Source organism: Centruroides sculpturatus, unplaced genomic scaffold (assembly GCF_000671375.1).
Source record: "Centruroides sculpturatus isolate CEXI.00-Female unplaced genomic scaffold, Cexi_2.0 scaffold2527, whole genome shotgun sequence".
NCBI classification, from domain to species: domain Eukaryota; kingdom Metazoa; phylum Arthropoda; class Arachnida; order Scorpiones; family Buthidae; genus Centruroides; species Centruroides sculpturatus.
Genome location: NW_019386716.1, coordinates 1 through 22,600, shown reverse-complemented (window position 1 = coordinate 22,600; position 22,600 = coordinate 1). Strand labels below are relative to the sequence as shown.

The window sequence follows — 22,600 nt, the reverse complement described above, 5'->3', positions numbered from 1 at the left end:
GTATATCGCTATTAACCTACTTCGCGTTGAATTTTCCTCCATGTTAAGCCTATCAAATTTTAAAAAAAAATAATCGTCGCTATTGTATCGTTAAAAATTATAAAATTAAGCCTCGTTTAAATACTGGATCCCTTTTATGGTCGATCCAGTGTTGCCAGCTAAAACACGTAAAAATAATATTAAAGTAGCCAAGACATAGCCAAATATTGTAGCGCCACATCACTAGCGGACATTTGAAATTNAATTGGATAACAAAACACTGAATTGTATATGCTAGAAAAAAATTCACGTGAATGCATAACATCAGGATATAAAATAAAAATTGAAAATGAATGTTACAGAGCAATAATTTACCTTTATTGTAAGATATTACTACTTATTTTCCTTTGTAAAAGATAGAATCTGTTTCTTTGCTGCTGGATTCCTGATCGATTTGAGCAGCAGCAGTTGAGTGGGAGAAAACAGATTACTGCTCATACCATGTCATTACTGTCTAATGAAAAAATGCCTCAACATTCATCAGACCCATTTTGTTTGTTCTTGCTTATCATTTTTGACATGGTCTCTAGTTTCACTGATACATGTCCTAACTGATGAGATTGAAACATGAAAATCACCATTAATATTTGCATCACTAACTAGCCATTCAAATGCATCATCATTATCCAGAGATCAATTGAAACAAGTTCATAAATTCACTGATTTGATTCTGAGTACTTCGTCTGAGTCTATCATACAATTGTTGTCAATGATTTCCAAGCTTCAGCTAACATGTAACAGTCCTTCAGATGTTAGTTTTTCTAAAAAGCAACATTTGAAGGACTGCTGTTTTCCTTCTACCAAAAAGTAAATGTCAGAATTTTTTTCTTGAACATTCTCTTCAATTTCTCAATGATGACTTGATTCATTGATTAACTAATTTTATTATGATATTTGGTGAAAAATACATCAACTCAAAGCCGTCACCAATTAGTATGTCTAATATTAGTTGATGGATAACATGATGTACAATTGAGCAGCAGCAACATTTTTGTCCTGTTTTCCTTTGTATTCACGATGCCTTTTAATGCTTGGTATAAATTCTTTAGTAACAAAACACTCAAATTTTTGCTGCATTTTCAAGATTATTTAACAACTAAAGATGTTCGATCTACGATATTTTAACTTTCAGATGGTAAAAATTTGAACTATTATTCTAGATTATTATTGTCCAAACTGCCATTGTGACAAACTACTTGAAGAATGTTGTTAAAAATGTCCAAAAATGTTTTAGTTATTAAATTTTTCCTGCATTTTCAAGATTTGAATGTGTTTGTTATCTTTGTATGACAACTGTGAATTAATTTTAAATTCTTTAGTATAGTATTTACAAAAAAGATCTGAGTCCATTACACATTTTTATTCTCTGTGAATGGTAAGCATGCAGGGATCTTTGAAACAGAAGTTTTTTAGAATTTCCAATCACCAGTGATAGCAATGCAGGAGTACCACTAGCATTTGTGCAAACAAATGTAATGATTCACTCTGCTAATTTTATACTAGACATTACAGATTTGCATTATGAAGCCAGTGATTTCACATTTGGACTTGATAATGACTCCCCATTTGCTCCTTCTTTAAAGGAATCACAAATGAAGCATGCAGTCAAATGTAATGTCACTTGCATCTTTCACTGTTTTTCTCTACTTATATTAATTATCAGAATAAAGTTGCGCAGAACATTCTAAGATGGTTAGTTGGTTTGCTTTTATGTCTGATATTGTTGCCTTTCCTACTTTATAGCTTCATTTTCTCTACATGAACAACCATTCATACCTTTAAATGCAGTGCAAATTTTACTTTTTCTAACATTTTCAGTTGTTTTAAACATCCCTCCTCAGAATAAAAACAAATTTCAATATAAAAATAAGAATGAAAGCTGTTCTCTGGAACAATTTGTATTTGAAACGAATGCTTTAGAATCCCAACCATTTAACTGCATTTGTCAAAATGCAAATTGTTCCAGAGCACAGCTTTCATTCTTATTTTTAAATTGCAATTGATTTTTATGCTGAGGAAGAGCATTTAAAATGCTTCAAAATGTTAGAAAAAGTAAAATTTGTTCTGCATTTAAAGGTACAGCAGTTGTTTTTATAGGTTATGACAAATGCAGTTTTACTGAATAGTTCATTTTCTCTCTTTAAATAGCTGATGCACTATAGTTTTGATTCTATCATCAGCACATTGCACTTGTTTTTGGAGGTGCCTACCAGGGAATAATCATTTATAACTGTCACAATGTACACAAATGCAAAAACAATACACAACACATCAATGAAAATTCTTGGAGATCAGAAAAAGGGAAGTGTATCCTCAAGTGTCTCCTCTGCCATCATGGTTTTCTTGTCATTTTGTGAAAGATCTTATGCAGAAAGTCTTTCTGGCCAGAATATTCAGTACTTTTATATTCCTCACTTTTGGGATATGTTAGCATAATCTGCAGTCAACTTGAATGCTTCATTATGGCTGACCAAGGCAGGAACCATGCAGTGAAGAGCTAAGAGTGCCTACTCACTAATAATGTTACATACAGTGTCTTCCCATGCTCTGGAATGGATTACTCACACCTAGCTAATTGGTGGAATTGTGACTGCCATCACTTCCTCATTCAATCCTATTACAAGGAACTGCAAGCACCCAACCAATCATGAATTAGAATGGAACACCAGTTAACGAACTTAATCCGTTCTGTGACTCCGTTCGTTAACTGAATTGTTTGTTAACCGAAGCAATTTTTCCCATAGAAATTAATGCAAATGCAATTAATCTGTTCTAGTCTCCGAAATTTTTGTGATTTTATTTGTAATACACAGTAGATTTTCTTTGATGAATATGTAGGAAAACGTAGTATCTATCATTACAGCAACAAACATGTAAACTTTGTTTAATAAAATAGCACTGTACATACCTTCGTTTGTTGTAGTTGGTGGCAGAAAAGTGGAGATATACGAACCTTAATGCTTAGAAGGGGAATCCCTCCAAAAAAATAACGGGTAGCACTTCATCGGAAGATTCTTCAAGTTGAAATCTCTTTTGGTAAGAAAGCCCACCAGTGGCTAAGCGGTCTTCGTACCCGAACATGGGGAGTTCGTTCGTGGGTTTGCACCTCGCTCAGACGGGCTGGCCACGAGGAGTTTTCCAGGTTTTCTCCATGTCTGTAATGCCTAAATAGGGGCCAGTTTCCCTTAAAAACACCTCCCAGAAGGTATTCCCCCTAGGCAGATCGCCCAAATGTTGCGTTGCCATAACTTAAAAAACGAACGAACTCTTTCCGTAAGGAACAAGAAATTGATCTAAAGTTGATTGTCATACTCTTTTTATCAAAATTTTTCTCAAATGCGATAGTGCATTGTCATTCATATTGTGTTGTCGTTTTCTATTGCCACTGTGACTTTTTTCTTTCTTGGATGCCATATTGATTAAATATATAAATCACAAAACTGAAAAAAGAAGTATAGTGCACACACTCAGAAAAGCAATGCTTAACTCGCGCATGCCTAACACCAACTGAAATTTGACACAAAATACAGTTACGTTCATTATCCGAGACAAAATTTTTGCAAAATAAAAGTTTGTTAACCGATTTGGTCGTTAACCAGGACGTTCGTTAACCGGGGTTCCACTGTATTTCCTTTTCCCACCAGACAACAGTTCCAGCTAGTAGCCAAAAAGGTAGTAGTACTAATATGTAGTTGGAAGAAAAAAAAGGGGGGAGAAATTACAGAAATAGATAAATTTGGAAATGAAACCAGAAACTTTCAAAGATATTGATAAGGGAATGAAACAAACAGAAGTTGCAAAGAAGTATAACTTTACTCAGTCAACCCTAGCAACATTTTTAAAGAAATGGAAGTAAATAAAGTGCAGTGTAGCTAGTGGAAACTTAAGATCCTTCTTGGAAACATCTGAAGATACCTAATTGTGATGTTGACAGTGCAACATTTCATTGGTTTACTAAGATGCATGTACAGAATGTACCAATTAGTCTTGTGCCAAAAAGCAACACATTTTGCAAGGATGATTAGAGACATGGAATTTACAGCATGCAACAGATGGCTACATTGCTTCAACCAAAGACATGGTATTATCTTAGGTTGCTTCAGGGGAGGAAAAACAGTGCAATTTCTTGGCATTGAAAAAAAATGAAAGAAATCCTCAAAAGAAACCTGACAACATCTACAATGCAGATGAAAATGGATTATTTTTTCAATTGATATCCAAAAAAGATTTGCATTTAAGGGGGAACATGCAAAGGTAGTAAACAATCAAAACAGCACATCACTGTTTTGTTTTGCAACTCAACAGGGATGGACAAATTAACACTTCTTGTAATTGGAAGCTCAGCAAATCCCAGATGTCCGAAGAACGTGATATGTATGTCAGATAAGGTTCCTTTTCTCAAAGTATTTTTCTTTAATTTTCCTACCTTCTGTTGTATTCATAATTACTCCTTATTTCAGTCCATTATAATGCCAATGGAAAACATTGAATGACTACAAACATCTTCAACGAGTGTCTGTTTATGGTAGACAGACAAGATGATACAAAAGAAGAAAACAGTTCTTCTAGTAGATAATGGTACTGTTCATACTGGTATACCATCATTACACATGTTGAAATATGTCTATTTTCCTTCCAATTGCACATCAGTGCTGCAACCAGTAGTATGGGAATAATTCAGTGTTTTAAAAACCAAGTACAGATTCTATTTAGTGCAGTGTGTGTTAATAAACATTGAAAGGAAGTTCACAAATCCCTATAACATAAATATAAAAGAAGCATGTGAGATGATTGCCAGCTGCTAGTAGAATTTGCAAACTATTACAATCAAGAACACATTAAAGCAAAACTTGTCTTCGTTGAAGAGGATGACATGCCTGTGTTATCCAACAATGAAATGATGACCTGGTATCAAACAGTGAGGTTAGTAACACAATTGTGGTACCACAAAGCAGAGACTCCAGGAACAAAAATATTCCAGTATTACAGGCAACAGCATAGATGTTAAGACAGAAGAATATGTTGCTCTTGATGAGGAGCTATATTTATTTAGACTGCACAAATGAGGAAATTTTGGCAGAGTTAGGGACTAATGTCAAAGATGTAGAAGAGGAAGAATCAGTTCCTTGTAAACTTCCAGTAACTGAGAAATTATTTCTCAAATGGAAATAATTCAACATATGGTAACCACAATTCCTGGAATTGGAAACAAACTGGCTGATCTGTGCAATTTGTTCACATTTGTAAACCAAAACTTGCAAAAAAAAAAAAAATGATGATGGTTGGTTGGATTTGAGGTTTTGTGGCACAAGGGTCTCTCTAGGAAGGCCAAAGAGTGCCAGGTCTAACCAGTTATAAAGGGTGTATCAGAATGACATTTTAAAAATTTGGGGGATTGTAGAGAATGAAATTTTGAACGCTTTGATATAAGGAACCTATAGCCGGAAATGTGATATAAAGTTTCTACAGCACTTTGCACTTTGCAGTAGGTATGCTGAATTAAACAGCAGAATACAGTATTTATGACAAGTTTTATTGACAAAACAGTAGAGTACAATCAAACTGTACATCGAATCATTAGCTGCACTACTTTAGAGTAAATGTTCAATGTGACGACCAACAAGTTCATTACATAATGTGCAATGACAAACCATGTTTTGTCCGACTCTCTATAATATGCCACACTTCCCTCTGATGGTATTAAATGCTGCAAAGATGCACTCCGTAAGCTCATGAACTGTTCCTATAAGTGTTGTATATTCAAGGGACTTTACATAACGCCAGAGGAAGAAGTCAAGAACAATAACATGATGTCAATGGACGGAAGGATAGCCACCAATGTGAAGGGTGGTCAAGCATTCCCTACCGCTGTAGAAACTTTATATCACATTTCCAGCTATGAGTTCCTGATATCAAAATGTTCAAAATTTCATTCTCTACAATCCCCCAAATTTTTAAAACGTCATTCTGATACACCCTGTATAAAAGATCCAAAAGACCTGGCAACATAGTTTTCTTTTTATATGACCAATCTCAGAACTTTCAAACTCAAATAGATTTTCTAAAACAAAAACAATATCCTTAATAAAAAAACAACTTATTTTAAAAATTTAACAGAAAAATTTGAATTCAAGGACAGTTACTGTAGTTTATTTTTAATGATGGAATACATGAATCATTTTTATCTGTGCGCTAAATCATAGCTTCTTAAACTTTTCTTATTCACGACCCCATTTATGATTGTGATTTTTTTTCTCAACCCAAAAAATATAAAATAAAGATATATACAAATTTGCAAAAACAATAATGGTGTACTGCCACAGTGCTACAATGGAACAGAGACAACTGAATACACTGAAAAGCGACAACACTACACTAGTTCACACTAAAATCAATGTTGCTGAATCGTCTTGCTGCACCAGAAGTGAAACAAAGCGCAACTCACGAAACCTATGACACAAAGTGTGCCACTTTCAAACTCTCACAAATTATTTTCAATATTTCGCATTAAAATCTTGCAACCCCAAGATTTCGCTAAGCGACCCCAAATGGGGTCACGACCCATAGTTTAAGAAGCCCCTGTGCTAAATGAATACAATCATTCACTTTTCTTTTTTGAGAAATTTCAATTTTCTCTCAGATTTTGCTTTTTTAAGGAAATTGGAAAAACTTTCAGATCTAAAACTGTCCAAATATTATCATATATGCCTGAACAGATAGTAACATTATAAATACATCTTTATACAGGAAGTATGACAACTGCCATATTTAAATTTATTAAACTGTTCAAATATTTCTTTACATTTGAATTTTAAACTCAATTCTGATTAGTTATTTAACTTTTTAAATCTATCCAACAGTTAGTAACTACCAATTAATCATACTAATGCAGTTGACATGTCAGAAAAACACAATAAAAAATTTGTAGCAACAATGAAATATGGAAAAATAAGTTTCATAAAATTAGCATAATTTGCTTCAGAAATCAACAGGGAAGTCAAGTATCAAAATTTGACTTCCCTGACTTTACATCTCTCATTGCATCTAGATGGCACCATGTTATCTAGCTCTTCAATTGCCTAGTAATAATGGAAAGCTTCTGGAACAATGCGGACTTTGTCATTTTTTTCAAGGTGTGGACTTTTTGATTTCATTTTTGTACTAAAATACAGTTGATTCTGTTTAATTGGGCCACCTGTTATCTTTGGGCCAAATTTCAAAGAATGGAAACCAAACTAATAAACTAATACATAATTTAAAAGCTTAATTGGGACAGTAGCAGAAAAAAAATTTAGCAATTTTTTATATATTTTTGACATTAGTGTTGACATATTTTTGGAAGATCCATTTTAGGATCTTCCGAAAATATGTTAACACTAATGTCGTGTAGGCCTAATGATTGGCAGAAACAAAGCAATTTTGTCTTTCACTCAGGCAGTTTGGTTTTTCCAGAGGGGGTCAGTATAGTGGGACATACCACACTGGGATCCTGTCTGAGGAGGACCTGAATGCAAGCTACCGACCCTGCTTCAGAATGGGCCGGCTCAACTCCTTCCTCTCATCCCATTGGAAATTTTCAACTTTTATGTATCTATTTCAAATATATGTTTTTTAGTTGTGTCAAGCAAATCACCAACATTATGTTTCAGATGCAGTTCCCTTGGTCTTCACTGGACAAAACCTCAAGCACAGCTGCTTTTAACGAGCAACTCCAATTTATCAAAGACTTTTCCCACTTAAATGCGAACTGATTTTATTTTATTCTTTTATTTCTTATTTTTTAGTTTGATTTATTTATTTACTTTAATTTAATTTAGTTTAATTTAATTTATTTATTACACTTTTCTTTTTTATCTGTACTTTTCATCACATTTTTTTCTTTTCTCAACGATATATCACTTATAATTTTTCATTTGTGACATATTACTGCTCAAACTGCTCACCCAGGCTAACTACATCGATAAACATCTCAAGTTTCTCAATGTCACCTATCTAGTTTAAGTGTGTATCATCATTCTAGGATAGCACATAGAATAATAAAATAATAAACTTGATGTAATATATTGATTAATAGAAATAAAATTGAAGTCGATATCATACATGACCTATTTTTAGCACAAGACTCTAAAAGAGTTTTTGATGTCCAAAAACAAAAAGTTTCTTTATGATGATGAATTGTAAAATTTTCTCTGAAAAGTTATTTTAAATTGCCTTTTTTTGGGGGAAAAACACTTTTGATAGACATTTATCATAATTTTTTTTTTAAATGTGACCATATTTTTATATTTTAAATCAGGGGTGTCCAACCTTTTTGTTTCTCTGGGCCACATTGGATGAAGTCTTGGAGTTTTGGGTCACAAGTATATATTATATAGGCCTATATTTGTGGCCCAATATACAAGTATATTTCAGGATTAACATGTTTTGATTATAATAATAACTATTAAAACTTTATCATGAATAAGAATATTTAAAAAAATTACTTATACAGACATTTTCAATTTTTACTTAGAAATAGATAAATTCATTTATTAAAAAAAAGACAAGCGAAAATTTATTTAAAAACAAATATTTGTTATATTTGGGTCACTAATTAATAAAAACCCTCATTTTACACCATTTTAAAGTACAGTTGTTTTAGTTTCTTAAACTGACGGTACTCAGAGACATCTGTAGAGCAATAACAGCCGGACTGTCGCCATATCTGGGATAGTGACTAAAGAAAACGTAAGAAAGGGATTCCGCAAAGGAAAAAAATAGTACCTAAATTCGCCGGTAGGGGTGGATTTGGCGCTGTCGTAGCGAAACAGCTAAGAATTTGCATAAAACCCAGCTGCAATTAACAAACACACAAATGAATAATCGGACAGAGGTTTCAGTGCAATAATGAAAGTTTAATTAATCGTCAAATAATCTTCTCCTCCTTCAATGTGACCACCATCCTGCTGGACATCACATTGCATCATGAACACCGTGTTCTCTACAGCCGAACGTAACATGTCTGCAGGAATGTTCATCATAGTTCGAGAAATGTTGTTCTTCAAGGTCATCAGGTTGGGGACACCACCAAGATAGACCTTGGACTTTAAGTAACTCCACAGGAAAAAGTCACATGGGGTTAGATCGGGGGTTAGAACCTTCAACGAGTGCAATCGCAACATCACTGTCTGTGCAGACACGGGTTTTTGCCCTCTACCAGGCTGAACTGCTAAGGATCCTGTCTCTTCAAATTTCTTTATCAAGACTTTCTCTGCATTAATTCATAGAGGACCTCTGTGCCAGTTGTTACGGGTTCTAAACTCACGAAGAGCGCCCGGTGCGCTCGATTAGTTAAGATAATAAAGATTCACAAGCAACGCACGCTGAGGTAAGGAAAGATTCATGTTGAACTCTGCTGAAGTCCGGAATGCACTTCGGACTTTTGTGCTTGCCTATTAAGCTCAAATTAGGTGGTACTGCTGTCGACCACGTCATTGTGAATTTGGATTTTGAGGTGTTACCAGCGCGTTAAGCAAATTCTTAGCTGTTTTGCTACAACAGCGCCAAATCCACCCCTACCGGCGAATGATGGGAAAGAGATTTCTTTTTGAAATCTCTTTCCCATGTTGTCCTTAGTCACTCTCTCAAATTTGGCAGCAGTCCGGCTGTTAGATTGCTCTACAGATGTCTCTGAGTATCATCAGTTTAAAAAAAAACATCCTGTATTTATGAATAATATAATAATATGTAAAAAGTAGCTAAAGAGCCAAATGATAGTTTTTCTGTCAAACAAAAGAAAACGTAGCCACATTTGGCGCAATATAGCCAAATGTTGCAACGTTGGAAGGAATACTAAATAATGCTGGAGTTGGGACTCAAGGATTATAGACCCAAATGCGGGACAAAGGACAAAAGATAAATAAATGAGGAAGGTTGGAAAATTAAAGGTCAATATTTACATAACAGAAGGTTTATTTAACCTTTCTCACTACTTTTCATCTTTCGGATTTTCTCTTCTTTCCCCGAATTTGGGACTATAATCTTTGAGTCACAATTCCAGCTTTATTTAGTATTTCTTCCTCATTCACACATTTCCAAGTATTTGAAAATATTTCCTTTCCACTGAAAAATAGAATATGTATAAAGTTTGTGAAACTTCTTTTTTGAGTTTATGCCGTTGAAATAAATAAATAAAATTTTTTGGTTTTGTTTACACGTTTATTGGGCCGCATTGGAACTTGCCTTGGGCCGCATGCGGCCCGCGGGCTGGACACCCCTGTTTTAAATAATAAATTTATACATAACAAGTAAAACGGCAAGGCTGTATTTGGGACAAGACTGTCTCAGAGACTCATTACTAAGTGAGATCACTTCGACGCTCATAGCATGTCTCGTTCTTTCTCCAATCTTCTTTGGTATCACTGGTTTTGAGTGCAATTGTTCAAACTTTGCTGGCCATGAGATCGTCCACAATACATTTTTGGTGAAATTAACCTATCTAATGTCAAAATTTCTCTCTGTTGTGTGTTGCCCCGGGTTGAATTTTTGTTGATTCCTAATGAAAATTTCCCATTTTTGAAAAAAATAACTGTGGCTATTGTATTGTCCGAAATTTTTTTTATTTTGCACACACTATATATATATATATATATATATATATAAGTAAATGTAAAAAGAATAAAAATGTTCTGATATTGAAACGTATCAGAACATCTCGGATCAACTGGTCAAGGTCAGCACCTCGACCAGAGATATGTCGGGAATAATACAGAACAGGTAAATCGGATTTTTCAAAGATTCATTTGTCAAAATTCGATTTTGCAATGTTTGCAATTCCAACTTCCCAACGAGCAACACATGTGCAAATCTCACACTAGTGCCTTTTTGTAGAAAGATGTCACTATTTTGTATTTTATTTTGACTCTGTTCTTGGTCCCCTGAGTACCTACAAGTCTGATTTTTTTTATGCATGCATGATTTGGGCACTTAATACTCTGTGCCAAACTGCAATTCCTGACATGTACTCCTTTATTCCTGTAAGCTGGTAAGCCAGGACGGCACCTTGATTTTATGAACAAGACATAGTCTTGTCAAAAACTATAGAAAAAATAAAAAGGGATGATAATGTTCATAAAATGATAAAACTTCTATTTAGCTATTTAATCAAGACAATTCAGAAAACAGTTTTAAAATGCAGATTATTAATTTGAAAATGGGAAAATCTGTATGGGAAATGAGTGAATATTTTATTTTAATTCAAGCTGACATAAAATTTTACCCATTAAATAGTGTCAAAAAGTATCTTGAAATAAAAAATAATTTTTTTAGGTTCCTTTTAAGGTTCTGTTTAATTTGGTTTCAGTTTTTTTTGTAAAAATCAAAACTGTGTGGTTCTGTAACTGAAATTGATTAAATCTTATGGCAAGTGCATAACTGTGTAAGTAGGCAATGATATAACAAGTGGTTCAACTGATTAGAAACAAAGTAAATAATGTTTGAATTTCACTTTTAAAACACACAATCCTTGCATTTTGACAAATTTTGCCACTTAGCCAAGACACTATTCCATTTTTTGCAGCTATTGTCATACATAATATTTTATCTACTGCAAATTTTCCTGGGACTGTTTTAATTTCCCCAAACCTCATTTATGCAATGACACACATGCTGCATTCCTGGCTGCAGTTGTTATTCAAATAAAATTCTATAATAAATATATTTCATTTAATATATTTTTGTAACTATTAAATAAATTAAATCTAACTTAGTAACAATTCTCCATCTGAAAATTAACAGTAGAAAGAATTCTTTCACTATATTTTTCAGTCTTAAAATTGTCATTTTTCATTACATATAAGTTTCCAAATTTATCAATATATTTTTAAAAAATTAATTATCAAAAAAAATTTAACTACATCAAACTTCTATTTATCTGTGCTAATTAGTGCACGATGTACATAGAAAACTGGAAAAAAACAGATAATTCAAAATAGCCCTCTAAACAATCAATGGGTTGACATTCATGCCAAATACTGTATAGTAGGATGGAGAAATCACCGAGATTTCTCCATCCTATTAGCCCTCTAAACTATAAAAAAACTATTCAGAGTTTTTAAATAAACTACAGTATATAGATACAGCTCAACTCTGTTATAATGCAATGCAAGTGTGAGTCCCAAGTTTCATGAACTGAAATTTATATTCACACAGTAAACATAAAATGTAAATTTGTTCATAAACCGTTTATTGGAAGAAGATATAATAATTTTATTAGTCTCACTATTGGATGAAATTTTTATGTAAATTTCTTCTAATTCAAAGATATCATGTTAAAATGTAAAATTTAGCTTTTTATGTATAATTACAGGTAGCCCTCGGTTTACACTGCAGTTCCGTTCGAACAAAAGCCGGCGCAAATCGAATCGGTATAAAACGAACCCATTTTTACAGTGAGGTATAGGGTTAGGTTCATATTATTATTTTCATATTATTATTATTATTATTTTTTTTTTGCAAAGCTTAACATTGGTAACATTGGTGTAACTTTAACTCTCATCCAAGTGCGCCAATTTTCATGACAACCTTGGGCGTTGTATCTGCTGGATACATAAAACAAATTAATGCAATTTTTATATTTTTACTGATATATATGTTTGACTATGATTATATCTTCGATTTCTACATTTTCTCTACTATCTAACAGTATAAAATACTTATAGGTTTAAAGAATGAGATGATTATTTTTTTTGTAATTTGATTTGTAAATGCAAAAAACTAAACTTATCAAATATCATCTCATTATAAATAATTTCAACATTTACTTAGTGACATCAGATTTTTTAAATTTCACAGGATCATATTATTTTTCAATTTCAGGGTAGTATAGCTTTGTTTATTTTCTCCTGCAAAAGTAATAAGACTCTGCTGGTTTTCTACTGTGAATTACAATAAACTACTAATTGTTTTATTACTTTGTTTTCAAAAACTCCTTTCTCTGTCAGTCAGTGGGTCAAATGACTAACAAATTGTCTTCTTGCATTCAGGAGAATGTTTTCTTTCAAATTTAACAACCAGTATTGCCAGTAACAAAGTCTATAATTTTATATTTCATAATTAATTAAAAAAAGTATTGATAAAATTACCAAATAAATGTTTGGGTCACAATTACTAAATGGTATTGATATGTTACCGCTAAAGCTCGAAATCCGTTAATGTGTACATTACCTAGCTAATCTGCAGATTAACTAGGGTGATCCGTTAAAGCTGCGAAAATTGTTCAATTTCTCAAATTACCTAGGTAATTTGCAGANCATTATAGTTTGTTGGTCACTGCTCTGTCTCTATAGGAAAAATTAAAGAATTTTTTGAATCAGTTTCTTAAATCAATTAGTGGGTTATATTACTTTATTGAATAAATTATATTTTAATTAAGAGAATAGATTTGTTTAATTTACTTGTGTTCATGATTTGGTATTTGCTTGAGATATATTTAAATTGAGTTAACCTAAACATAAATTTTTTAAGTAATAATCTATAAAAAGTAAGACGTTAATAGATAAAATTTTTGACCTGTTTAAATGTCAGATGTAATACATTATTTGGGTTTAACTTGTTAAGCCTAGATAATGCAATATATTTTTGTAATAATTGTTTTAAAAGTTTTTAATACAAAATATTTATTTTAATAACCAAAATTAAACAAACTTTTTATTGATGTTAAGATTTAATATAAGCAATATGATTATTCTCTATGTTAATAAAATATTATTCCCTGTCTAATGTCAACTTTTTTTATCATAGAAATATTTTAAAACAAAAGATTCATATAAATTTAATTTTATATACAGTCAACCCCTCTATAATACTGTTGATAATTCAGTTTTATATGAATTCCATGTTGTACGAGTCACTTAGATTTTACAAATACATGTGCCAGGCTGTGAACGGTTCACGTATTTGTAAAATCTAAGTGACTCGTACAACATGGAATTCATATAAAACTGAATTATCAACAGTATTATAGAGGGGTTGACTGTATATAAAATTAAATTTATATGAATCTTTTGTTTTAAAATATTTCTATGATAAAAAAAGTTGACATTAGACAGGGAATAATATTTTATTAACATAGAGAATAATCATATTGCTTATATTAAATCTTAACATCAATAAAAAGTTTGTTTAATTTTGGTTATTAAAATAAATATTTTGTATTAAAAACTTTTAAAACAATTATTACAAAAATATATTGCATTATCTAGGCTTAACAAGTTAAACCCAAATAATGTATTACATCTGACATTTAAACAGGTCAAAAATTTTATCTATTAACGTCTTACTTTTTATAGATTATTACTTAAAAAATTTATGTTTAGGTTAACTCAATTTAAATATATCTCAAGCAAATACCAAATCATGAACACAAGTAAATTAAACAAATCTATTCTCTTAATTAAAATATAATTTATTCAATAAAGTAATATAACCCACTAATTGATTTAAGAAACTGATTCAAAAAATTCTTTAATTTTTCCTATAGAGACAGAGCAGTGACCAACAAACTATAATGAAAAATTTGGCAATAGTTAAAACAAAAATCTGGCATCCAAAACATTTAACACCATTTAAAATAAAAGTTTATTATAAGTTTGCTCGACTTTCATGCCAAGTTTCATAAAAACAATTTTCAAAATCCACAGTTCGGCAATTGATTTAAATAATTACGTTCAATAAGTTTTGGATATTTTTTCCTTTTTTTATTTCAATGTCAAACCCAAAATGACGTTTAAAGAGCTCGAAAGCATAAATTGCATTAATTAAATAGGTGCAGTTTCTAAACTAATTGGTTAAATGAGAAGCGAGGTCGTATGTTTATCAACTGTTATACCTAAAATTACATAAATTACCGTGTAATGCTGTAAATAGCGCACGCATTGTCTTTACCTGCATCTTTGGCACGTTTTACTACGCCATCCAAATCTCTCTGAAATTTCTTATTCGTTAAGTTCGAACCGACATCCACCATTAAATATCTACCGTCACTTTCTAATTCTTTCAATAAACTTTCCGTTTCTTGCTGCTGTTGGACGGATTTTTTACCTCCCATTTCGTCAGTGAACATTCTCAAAGCAGTCTCTTCGCCTTGTTGTTTCATCTCTTCCTTGACTTTTAATAACGATAATGCCATTTCTTTAACTCGAAAAACAAAAAAAAAAAAGCTATAAAGAAACGTGTAACGAAAGGAACAATATTACAGCTTTTTTTAAACAATCGTCAAACATATATACACAAAAAAATTAAACATCTCAACGTAATTCCGCCTTCGACAAACTCGCCATAGACTTTCCTCAAACACGTGATCTATGACGTTTCGACATTTCTCGGCTCGTGCTTTCTACCGTTGCATCGATCGTGACGTAACTGGAGCAAAACTTTTGTGTCATTGCAACAAAAATAGAACGAGTAAAGAAAAATAATTATAAATTATTATTTTTCTTCTTACTCGTATTATTAGACTGTATTTATTATTCTAAAAGATTCGTGAAGCTATTGGTTAGAAGAGTCGTAAAATTTTATTAAAAATACTTTCGGGTTCGTAACAAAATTTTTATATTCTTAATTAGAGAATTACTTATATTAATATCAATATAACTGTTTAAAAGAACGTTTTTCTTTTATTTTTTTAATATATTTTATTAAAAAGAAATGATTAAAATATATATAGTTACGTCACGTTCGAGTACCTTCAATTTCATTCGTCATTCAACATTGCGCCGATTTAAAAATGGCGATGGAAGGTGCGAAAGACGCTCTCTTGACTTTGATGAAAAAGAAAGAAAGTATCGAGGAGGAAATTAATTCACTTTTTGCCGTTTTGAAATCCGTGAGTTTTTGAACGTATTTATAAAATTTCAACGCTGTTCGTAAAGCCCAAAGGATGATAATTGACATTTTTGATTCAGCAAAACATTGGAATGTCAGATCCAGTTGTTGATTCTGAGGGTTATCCGAGATCCGATATTGATGTTTATCTCGTCAGGCAGACAAGACAGAGAATTATATGTAAGCTAAGAAATAATATAAAGTTTTCTTTTTTGTTTTAAACTGTTTCTCGTGCATTATTGGTTCGTACAAACGGCCGTGCGATAGATTTTCTCAGACGATGCAAATGCCGTTCCCTTACGGTGCGACCTCTCTGTATCATAGCACAGCACGGCCCTGCATGTAAATAATTTAAAATAAAGGAACATCATCAATTACATTAACATCCAAAGAAAAGATTTCAATCAAATTAATAATTGGCTTTTTTATACAAATGTACAACGAATGAAATTCTGATTCATACAAGCAATAAAAATTTAAATTATAAAAAAAAGTATTTTGTTTCTGTTTAATTATTCAGGAATAATTCTGTTGTTAACTGTTTCGGTGAATAAAATATATGTTACTAAGAGTGTTTTTATGTTTTCGCAGAGGGGAGATAAAATTACAGAATGCCATTAGTGATCTCGTATAAATGGAATGTTTTCTTCCTATTAATAATTTTTATTTTAGGGTTTCTGAACATCTTTCTGGCTATTGTCAGTTCTCAAATTTCAAATATTCATCTATGTAAATGAAATTTGAGAACTCTCTGATATGAAAATATTCAAAGAAATTTGTTGTTTTTTGGTATTTCAAACTTTAATTTAAACACATGACCAAAAAATAAGCATAATCATTAATTTGGTCTATATCTTTAAGAAATAATGATCATAACGGTGTGAAACTTTACAAGCATAATGTTACTGCAGGGCAAAACGATTTAAAAAAAGCAAAAATTCAATCTAAAATGTGGCTCTTTTCTCCAGAGTGGCAGTTCTTGACCATTTTTGGCTTGCATATCCCTTGACGGTCCATTTTCCTAGGTTTTATTTTGCATATTTGTTAAATAGTGGCACCTTGGTCAATTACAGTGCTATGCAATTGCATGTGAAAAAGTTTTTTTTTTAAAATTGAAAAGTATTAGAGAAAGAACACAAAGTTAAATAAAAATATAATTATACACTCATTGCCATAAAAATTAACACACCAAGAAGGGATTGTCAGAAACAACCAAAATTGTACATGTTTGAGTGTAATGGTAATATAAGTAAGTGATTACAAAATGAAAGCAAAAGGATCATTTATTGCAGGAAAAACTACAATTGAAAGGAGGTTCTAATACCTGTTGAGCCATCTCTAGTATGAATACACACCATGATATGGACAGATATAAGGTCCTTTAGTTCAACCAAACTCCAAGGCTGTCCAACTTGGTGTCCCAGGTGATGCCAGATATGTTTGGTGACAAATCAGTAAACTGGGCAGATCATGGAAGTGTGGCAATGTGGTGGAGGCATTCCTGTGATGTGTGGTGAGCATTGTCCTGTTGGAAAATGGCTCTTGGGAGCACTGCCATGAGAAGTAACATATGTGACTACAGGGCTTCCATGGTCCTTTGGATGTAACTGGCTGCCATATGTGATGGCACTCCAGACCACACCAGCTATGGGGTGGTGTGTTTCTCCAAAGTGTAGACAGGATTCAGGCATTCACCATGGAGCCTCCAGACATGAACATGGCCATTGTCAGTGCCCAAACTGAAACTGGATTTGTTACTGTAGACAGTAACGAATCCAGTTTCAATTTATTGTGGTCCAATCCTGTGAGGAATAACACCATTCCAAACAGAGGTGGTGGTGGGTGGCTGTCACTGCACCATGATTCCAAATGTTCCTCATCAGATGCCTCAAAATGGTATGTACAGACACAGGCATCTGTAATGATGACACCACCTGTATCCGGATGTGGACAGTTATACAGTCGACTGTGTATACTTTTTGGAGGACCAGGCTGTCCTCTCAGCTAGTAGTCTGCCAAGGTCATCCTGAGCCTTGGTGCCGTGTGTGAAAAATCTCTCTTGTTCACTGGTCCCATCATCTCACAGTGTTGTCAGAGCAGTCTAGGTGGCAGGCTATTTGGTGAGATAACCATCTGGCTTCTCTCAACCCAATGATCCTTACCCTCTCAAACTTGGTTAGTTGTTCATATGATTTTCAATTGTAATGTAAAGGCAATCTCTAATGATACAGCATTCCTCTGCAACAGGTAAACTACAGACAGGATGCCTTTGCACACTTTTTTACAGGCCAACGGGGACATACTTTAATACCCTCTGTTGGCATTATGAAATGAACCATCATTCTATAACTAATCATTTCCATATCTATTTGAGGTTTGTATTGCTGCAAATCCTGGCATACAGATGACAACTCCTCCTTGGTGTGCTAATTTTTATGGCAATGAGAGTATTTTTATTTAAAACTAAGTGTTATGTCATGATGTCACCAAAAAGCCCCAATGCAAAATCCAAATATTCTTATAGTACATTCGCCATTAATTTTTTTCTGCCTACCCCTAATTGGGAATCACTGTCCTAGAGCATCACACACTTGTTCTATAAAATTAGGTCTATAAAATTTTATAGACCTATTTATTTTTTATAAAATTTTATAAAATCTTGTTTTTCATTTAGTGGATGTTAACGTGCTGATTGGCAACTAACAGGTCTAAAACACAAACATAGTGTGTACAGGTGAAACAGGTGAACAATAAAGATTGTTTTTTCTGAATAAGTTTCCTTAATTCGCAGAACCAGACACAAGTACAATAAGCCCTACTAATACGATATGTCCTAGACAGTATGAGTAGACATTTATATAATAAACTGTATAATAATGACACAAAGATGTATGATTAATTACTTCACATAGACAGTTTGTCATGAAGCTCTAAACAAAAGTACCAGACTGGTACTGGTGTGTGAAGAATATCTGGTAGGAGCTCTTTGAAGAGAGCTACCTACCAGACATTCTTCTGTTGCAAGTCAACATTAATACCAAATAGTGATTGTGTTAACATATGTAAGTCATATATATCAATTCCTAATTGACAATCAACATTTTTTTTTTTTGAAATCTGAACAAAAGTCTGGATATGATGCTCTGCAGCACATGAGTTCTGGATACATCCATTAGTGACTAGCTTGCTTTTGAACCTTCCAAACAATCTATCATGAAATTATCTATGTGGAATCTTTTTGGCATTATTACTGTCAATATTTATAAACTAAAACAGTAACAAACTGTCTTTAATGATTAAACTTCAACAGAAACAATACCATGCTATTTCTGTATTTATGAAGCATACATATTTTGCATAAAGTTGTGCTTTTTTAATGAAACATTTAATTACATCCTAGTTATTTTTATTGTCTGTTATACAAGTTTTCCAATTTTTTTTTCTATGATTGGATGATTATGCTTATTTTTTGGACATGAATGTAGTATGCCTATAGAAAATGTCTTTAAACTATGTCATGGAAAAACTAATTTTTAATTTTTTTTATTTAAAATTACATAAATAATCATATAGAAATCTCTGTACTCAATAGTTAGATTTTTTTGTGCTATAATGCTCTAAGACTTTAATTTTGTTTTATTTTTCTTTCTCTTATTTTTTTCTGACATTTAATTATTTTGTTAGAGATATGTTTCCTTTCATACAATTTTGTTCAAGAAAGGTATAACTGTTGAAAAAATTTTTTCTGTTAAATTTATACATAATATGTCATGCATCAAATTAAATCAAACTCTTAAACTAACATTAAATTTTCTAAAAATGAATCGTCATGATTTCAAGTTGATATAAAAATTAAATTATTATTATAAATTATTATGAAATTAAGCCTGTCTTATAAGGTAAAAAAATTTATATTTTGAAATAAGTTATTGTATAATAAATTGACAATAACTAAAGTAAACTGCATTTTTTTAGTTTATAAGTATTAATAATCACCTCTATTTGATCTATAAAATTCTTGATTCTTAAATGCACATGAATATGTATTTAGATGAGATTCAAAAATATTTTATCAGGAAATGTTTACAGCATAGTACATTCTATTTGTTAAAATATTTTGTTCTTTTTGTATGTAAAATTATAGTTACAATTTATTTGCAGAAAGTATAAAATTAATTACAGTCAACCCCCTATAACGCGGTAGATACATTCCACTTTATAAGAATTTCACGTTGTAGGAATCCTTCAATACATGAGCCAATCACAGCCCAGCATGTGTGCAGTTTATGGACTACGGCTGTTTGAAAGGTTTTCTTCCATAAAATTAATCAATTCTAGACTAATTTGACTCAACGTTTCCAAAAAACGTATAATTTTTCAGGAATAATCCATATAAACTATGCTATAAATAAATTGTAGGATTACTTACCGAGTGTGCACCGTTCGACGACACCATTGCTTAAGCTTGTTTTTGTCGCGGAGCAGTGCACCAAACGGCAGGCGCATTTTCTGATAAGTTATTTTTCTGAGAAAAATTCATTGAACTTTGGAGACATCATTAATAGAAATAATTTTTATGGCAGTTGAATAAGAAATGTATAAAATTACAGTACTGTATTAGACTTACAGTACCTAATTTATATACTATACAGACGATAGTAAACTCAACTTACCTGCTTAAACTGTCTGTAGCATATAAATAGTTCAGCTGCTCGTCCACTATTGGTCCAGATTCGACCAATCCTGTCACGACATGAGTCAGCGATGATGTTTTACCGCATTTTACGAGTCTTTTAGCGTCTTTATATGAATATGGTCGCAATTTTTTCGCCGCGATATACAAATCTGCATTATATGAACCCGCGTTATAGGAGAGAGTACTGTATTTAATAAAATAATACTTTATGCAAGGATATTTATCAGTATAGATATACTGATAAATTTTAGGTAAGTTTAAAAACTACAGGGGTAGCAGAGAAAAGAATATGATTTTTTAACTTGTAATGATTTTAATTAATCATATTTTGTATTAATAGTGTGACTGGAGGGTTGGCACCTCTTTGATGCCACGTCAGGATGACACCACTGTGTCCTGTTCAACACAGAAGCAATGCCGACTACAAAACCATTCACTATTATGGCTTCTGTATCTGTTCTAAAATTTTGCTGGTTTCTTCTGGTTCTCCTTTTGTATTTCTATATCTGGGGTCGAGGTTGAGTTGTCCATGTTCACCAGTTAATTCTTGAGTTGCTGAAATGACCGGATAAATGGGAACCAGTCAAACAGGACACAGTGGTATCATCCTGATGTGGCATTGAAGAGGTGCCGACTGTCCAGTCACAACAGTAATTGTAAATTTATCATTATCATGCTATTCATCCATCATTCAAAAACTAAACTATTTAATATATTTGTTTAATATCCATGTAATCTGCATTATCTATCTGATAATATAGGTTTACAAAATGATCATAAGGAAGTAATGAAACAAATAGAAGCAGGATTGTATTCTTTGCATGCTGAGCAGAAAGAATCAAATAGCAATTTATTACAGTCAACTCAATCACAAGACACTGAATCACTTTCACCTTTTGCCAAAGTCAACTGTGTTGATTTAAATTCTCCAGCAGATAATGCTGTAAGTGAAATTGATTTTAATTTCCATAGTTTTCTATTCTAATGAATTAAGTTCAAAATGAACAATATTATCTCTTATTTTATAACTAACTTCTAACTTACATTCTAGTATTTATTTTATGCTGTTATGATTAGATTAGATTTGTTTTTCAATCAAAATTTTTCATTCTCAATAACAAGAATAAAGAAAAATATTTAAGGTTCTATTAAATAAATACTGGTTTAAGTAATATTTTTTAAATTTAATATAATTAAATAAAAAAATACACCCAGTTATGAAGTAAAGAATTATTAATATAATTAAGTAAATAAATAGAATGAAAATTTTAGTATGTTAAATATATTAAAATTAACAGTTTAGTTAATTTTGCTCAACTGGCAAATTTCTTATCTTAAAATCCTTACTTTTTTAAAATTCTCATTAGTAAATAATAAATACAGTAAATACTAATTGTAGCTTAATAAATGTATTCTCTAATATTTAAGTTACCTTTTATCATTAATTCATGAAGTCTCCTAGTTTATTCAGAATATTATTTTTATATTTGATATTACTTTAAATTAATAATAATAGTTTCAAACCAGTTTGCTTTGCTTGTTGCCAACTGTCCAATGCAAAATGCTAACCTGTCTCAATACAGCAGTCAGATGTTCTAATTTTTTCTGTTGCTCACACCCACTTGAATTTTAAAATGCACTTTTCCATCCCCACATAAATTTAAAAAACAAAAAATCTTATCTTTTTAAAAAAATTTTAAAAATTTTTAAAGAGATAAGATCTCATTTTCTTTTGTATGTATTTTAGCCTAACTTTAGATCAACTTTAAGCAATTAAGAAAGAACTTCCCTTTAGTTAAAAAAAAAAAAAAAAAAAATCATATGTACATATTATATCACTAATAAATAAATATTGTAGACTGAAATGCACATATTTTATATAAAAGTTTTTAACACTGAAGATTTATTTATACTATGGATGGGCCAATTAGGGCTTTTTGGCCAAATACTGAATTTGGATTATTTGGATGCTACTGCCATTGAATACAGATTACTGTATATGCT

At 31.8% G+C, this 22,600-nt stretch overlaps 1 protein-coding gene across 1 annotated transcript; it reads left to right on the top strand.

Moving 5' to 3' along the window:
* Positions 1-15,424: 15,424 nt before the first annotated feature.
* Positions 15,425-21,581, top strand: LOC111615651 (26S proteasome non-ATPase regulatory subunit 9-like). Its single transcript, XM_023357075.1, has 4 exons — positions 15,425-15,609; positions 15,743-15,901; positions 15,981-16,080; positions 21,358-21,581. Exons 2-4 carry the CDS (start codon positions 15,803-15,805, stop codon positions 21,579-21,581), a joined length of 423 nt encoding a protein of 140 aa, XP_023212843.1. The 5' UTR covers positions 15,425-15,609; positions 15,743-15,802.
* Positions 21,582-22,600: the final 1,019 nt, after the last annotated feature.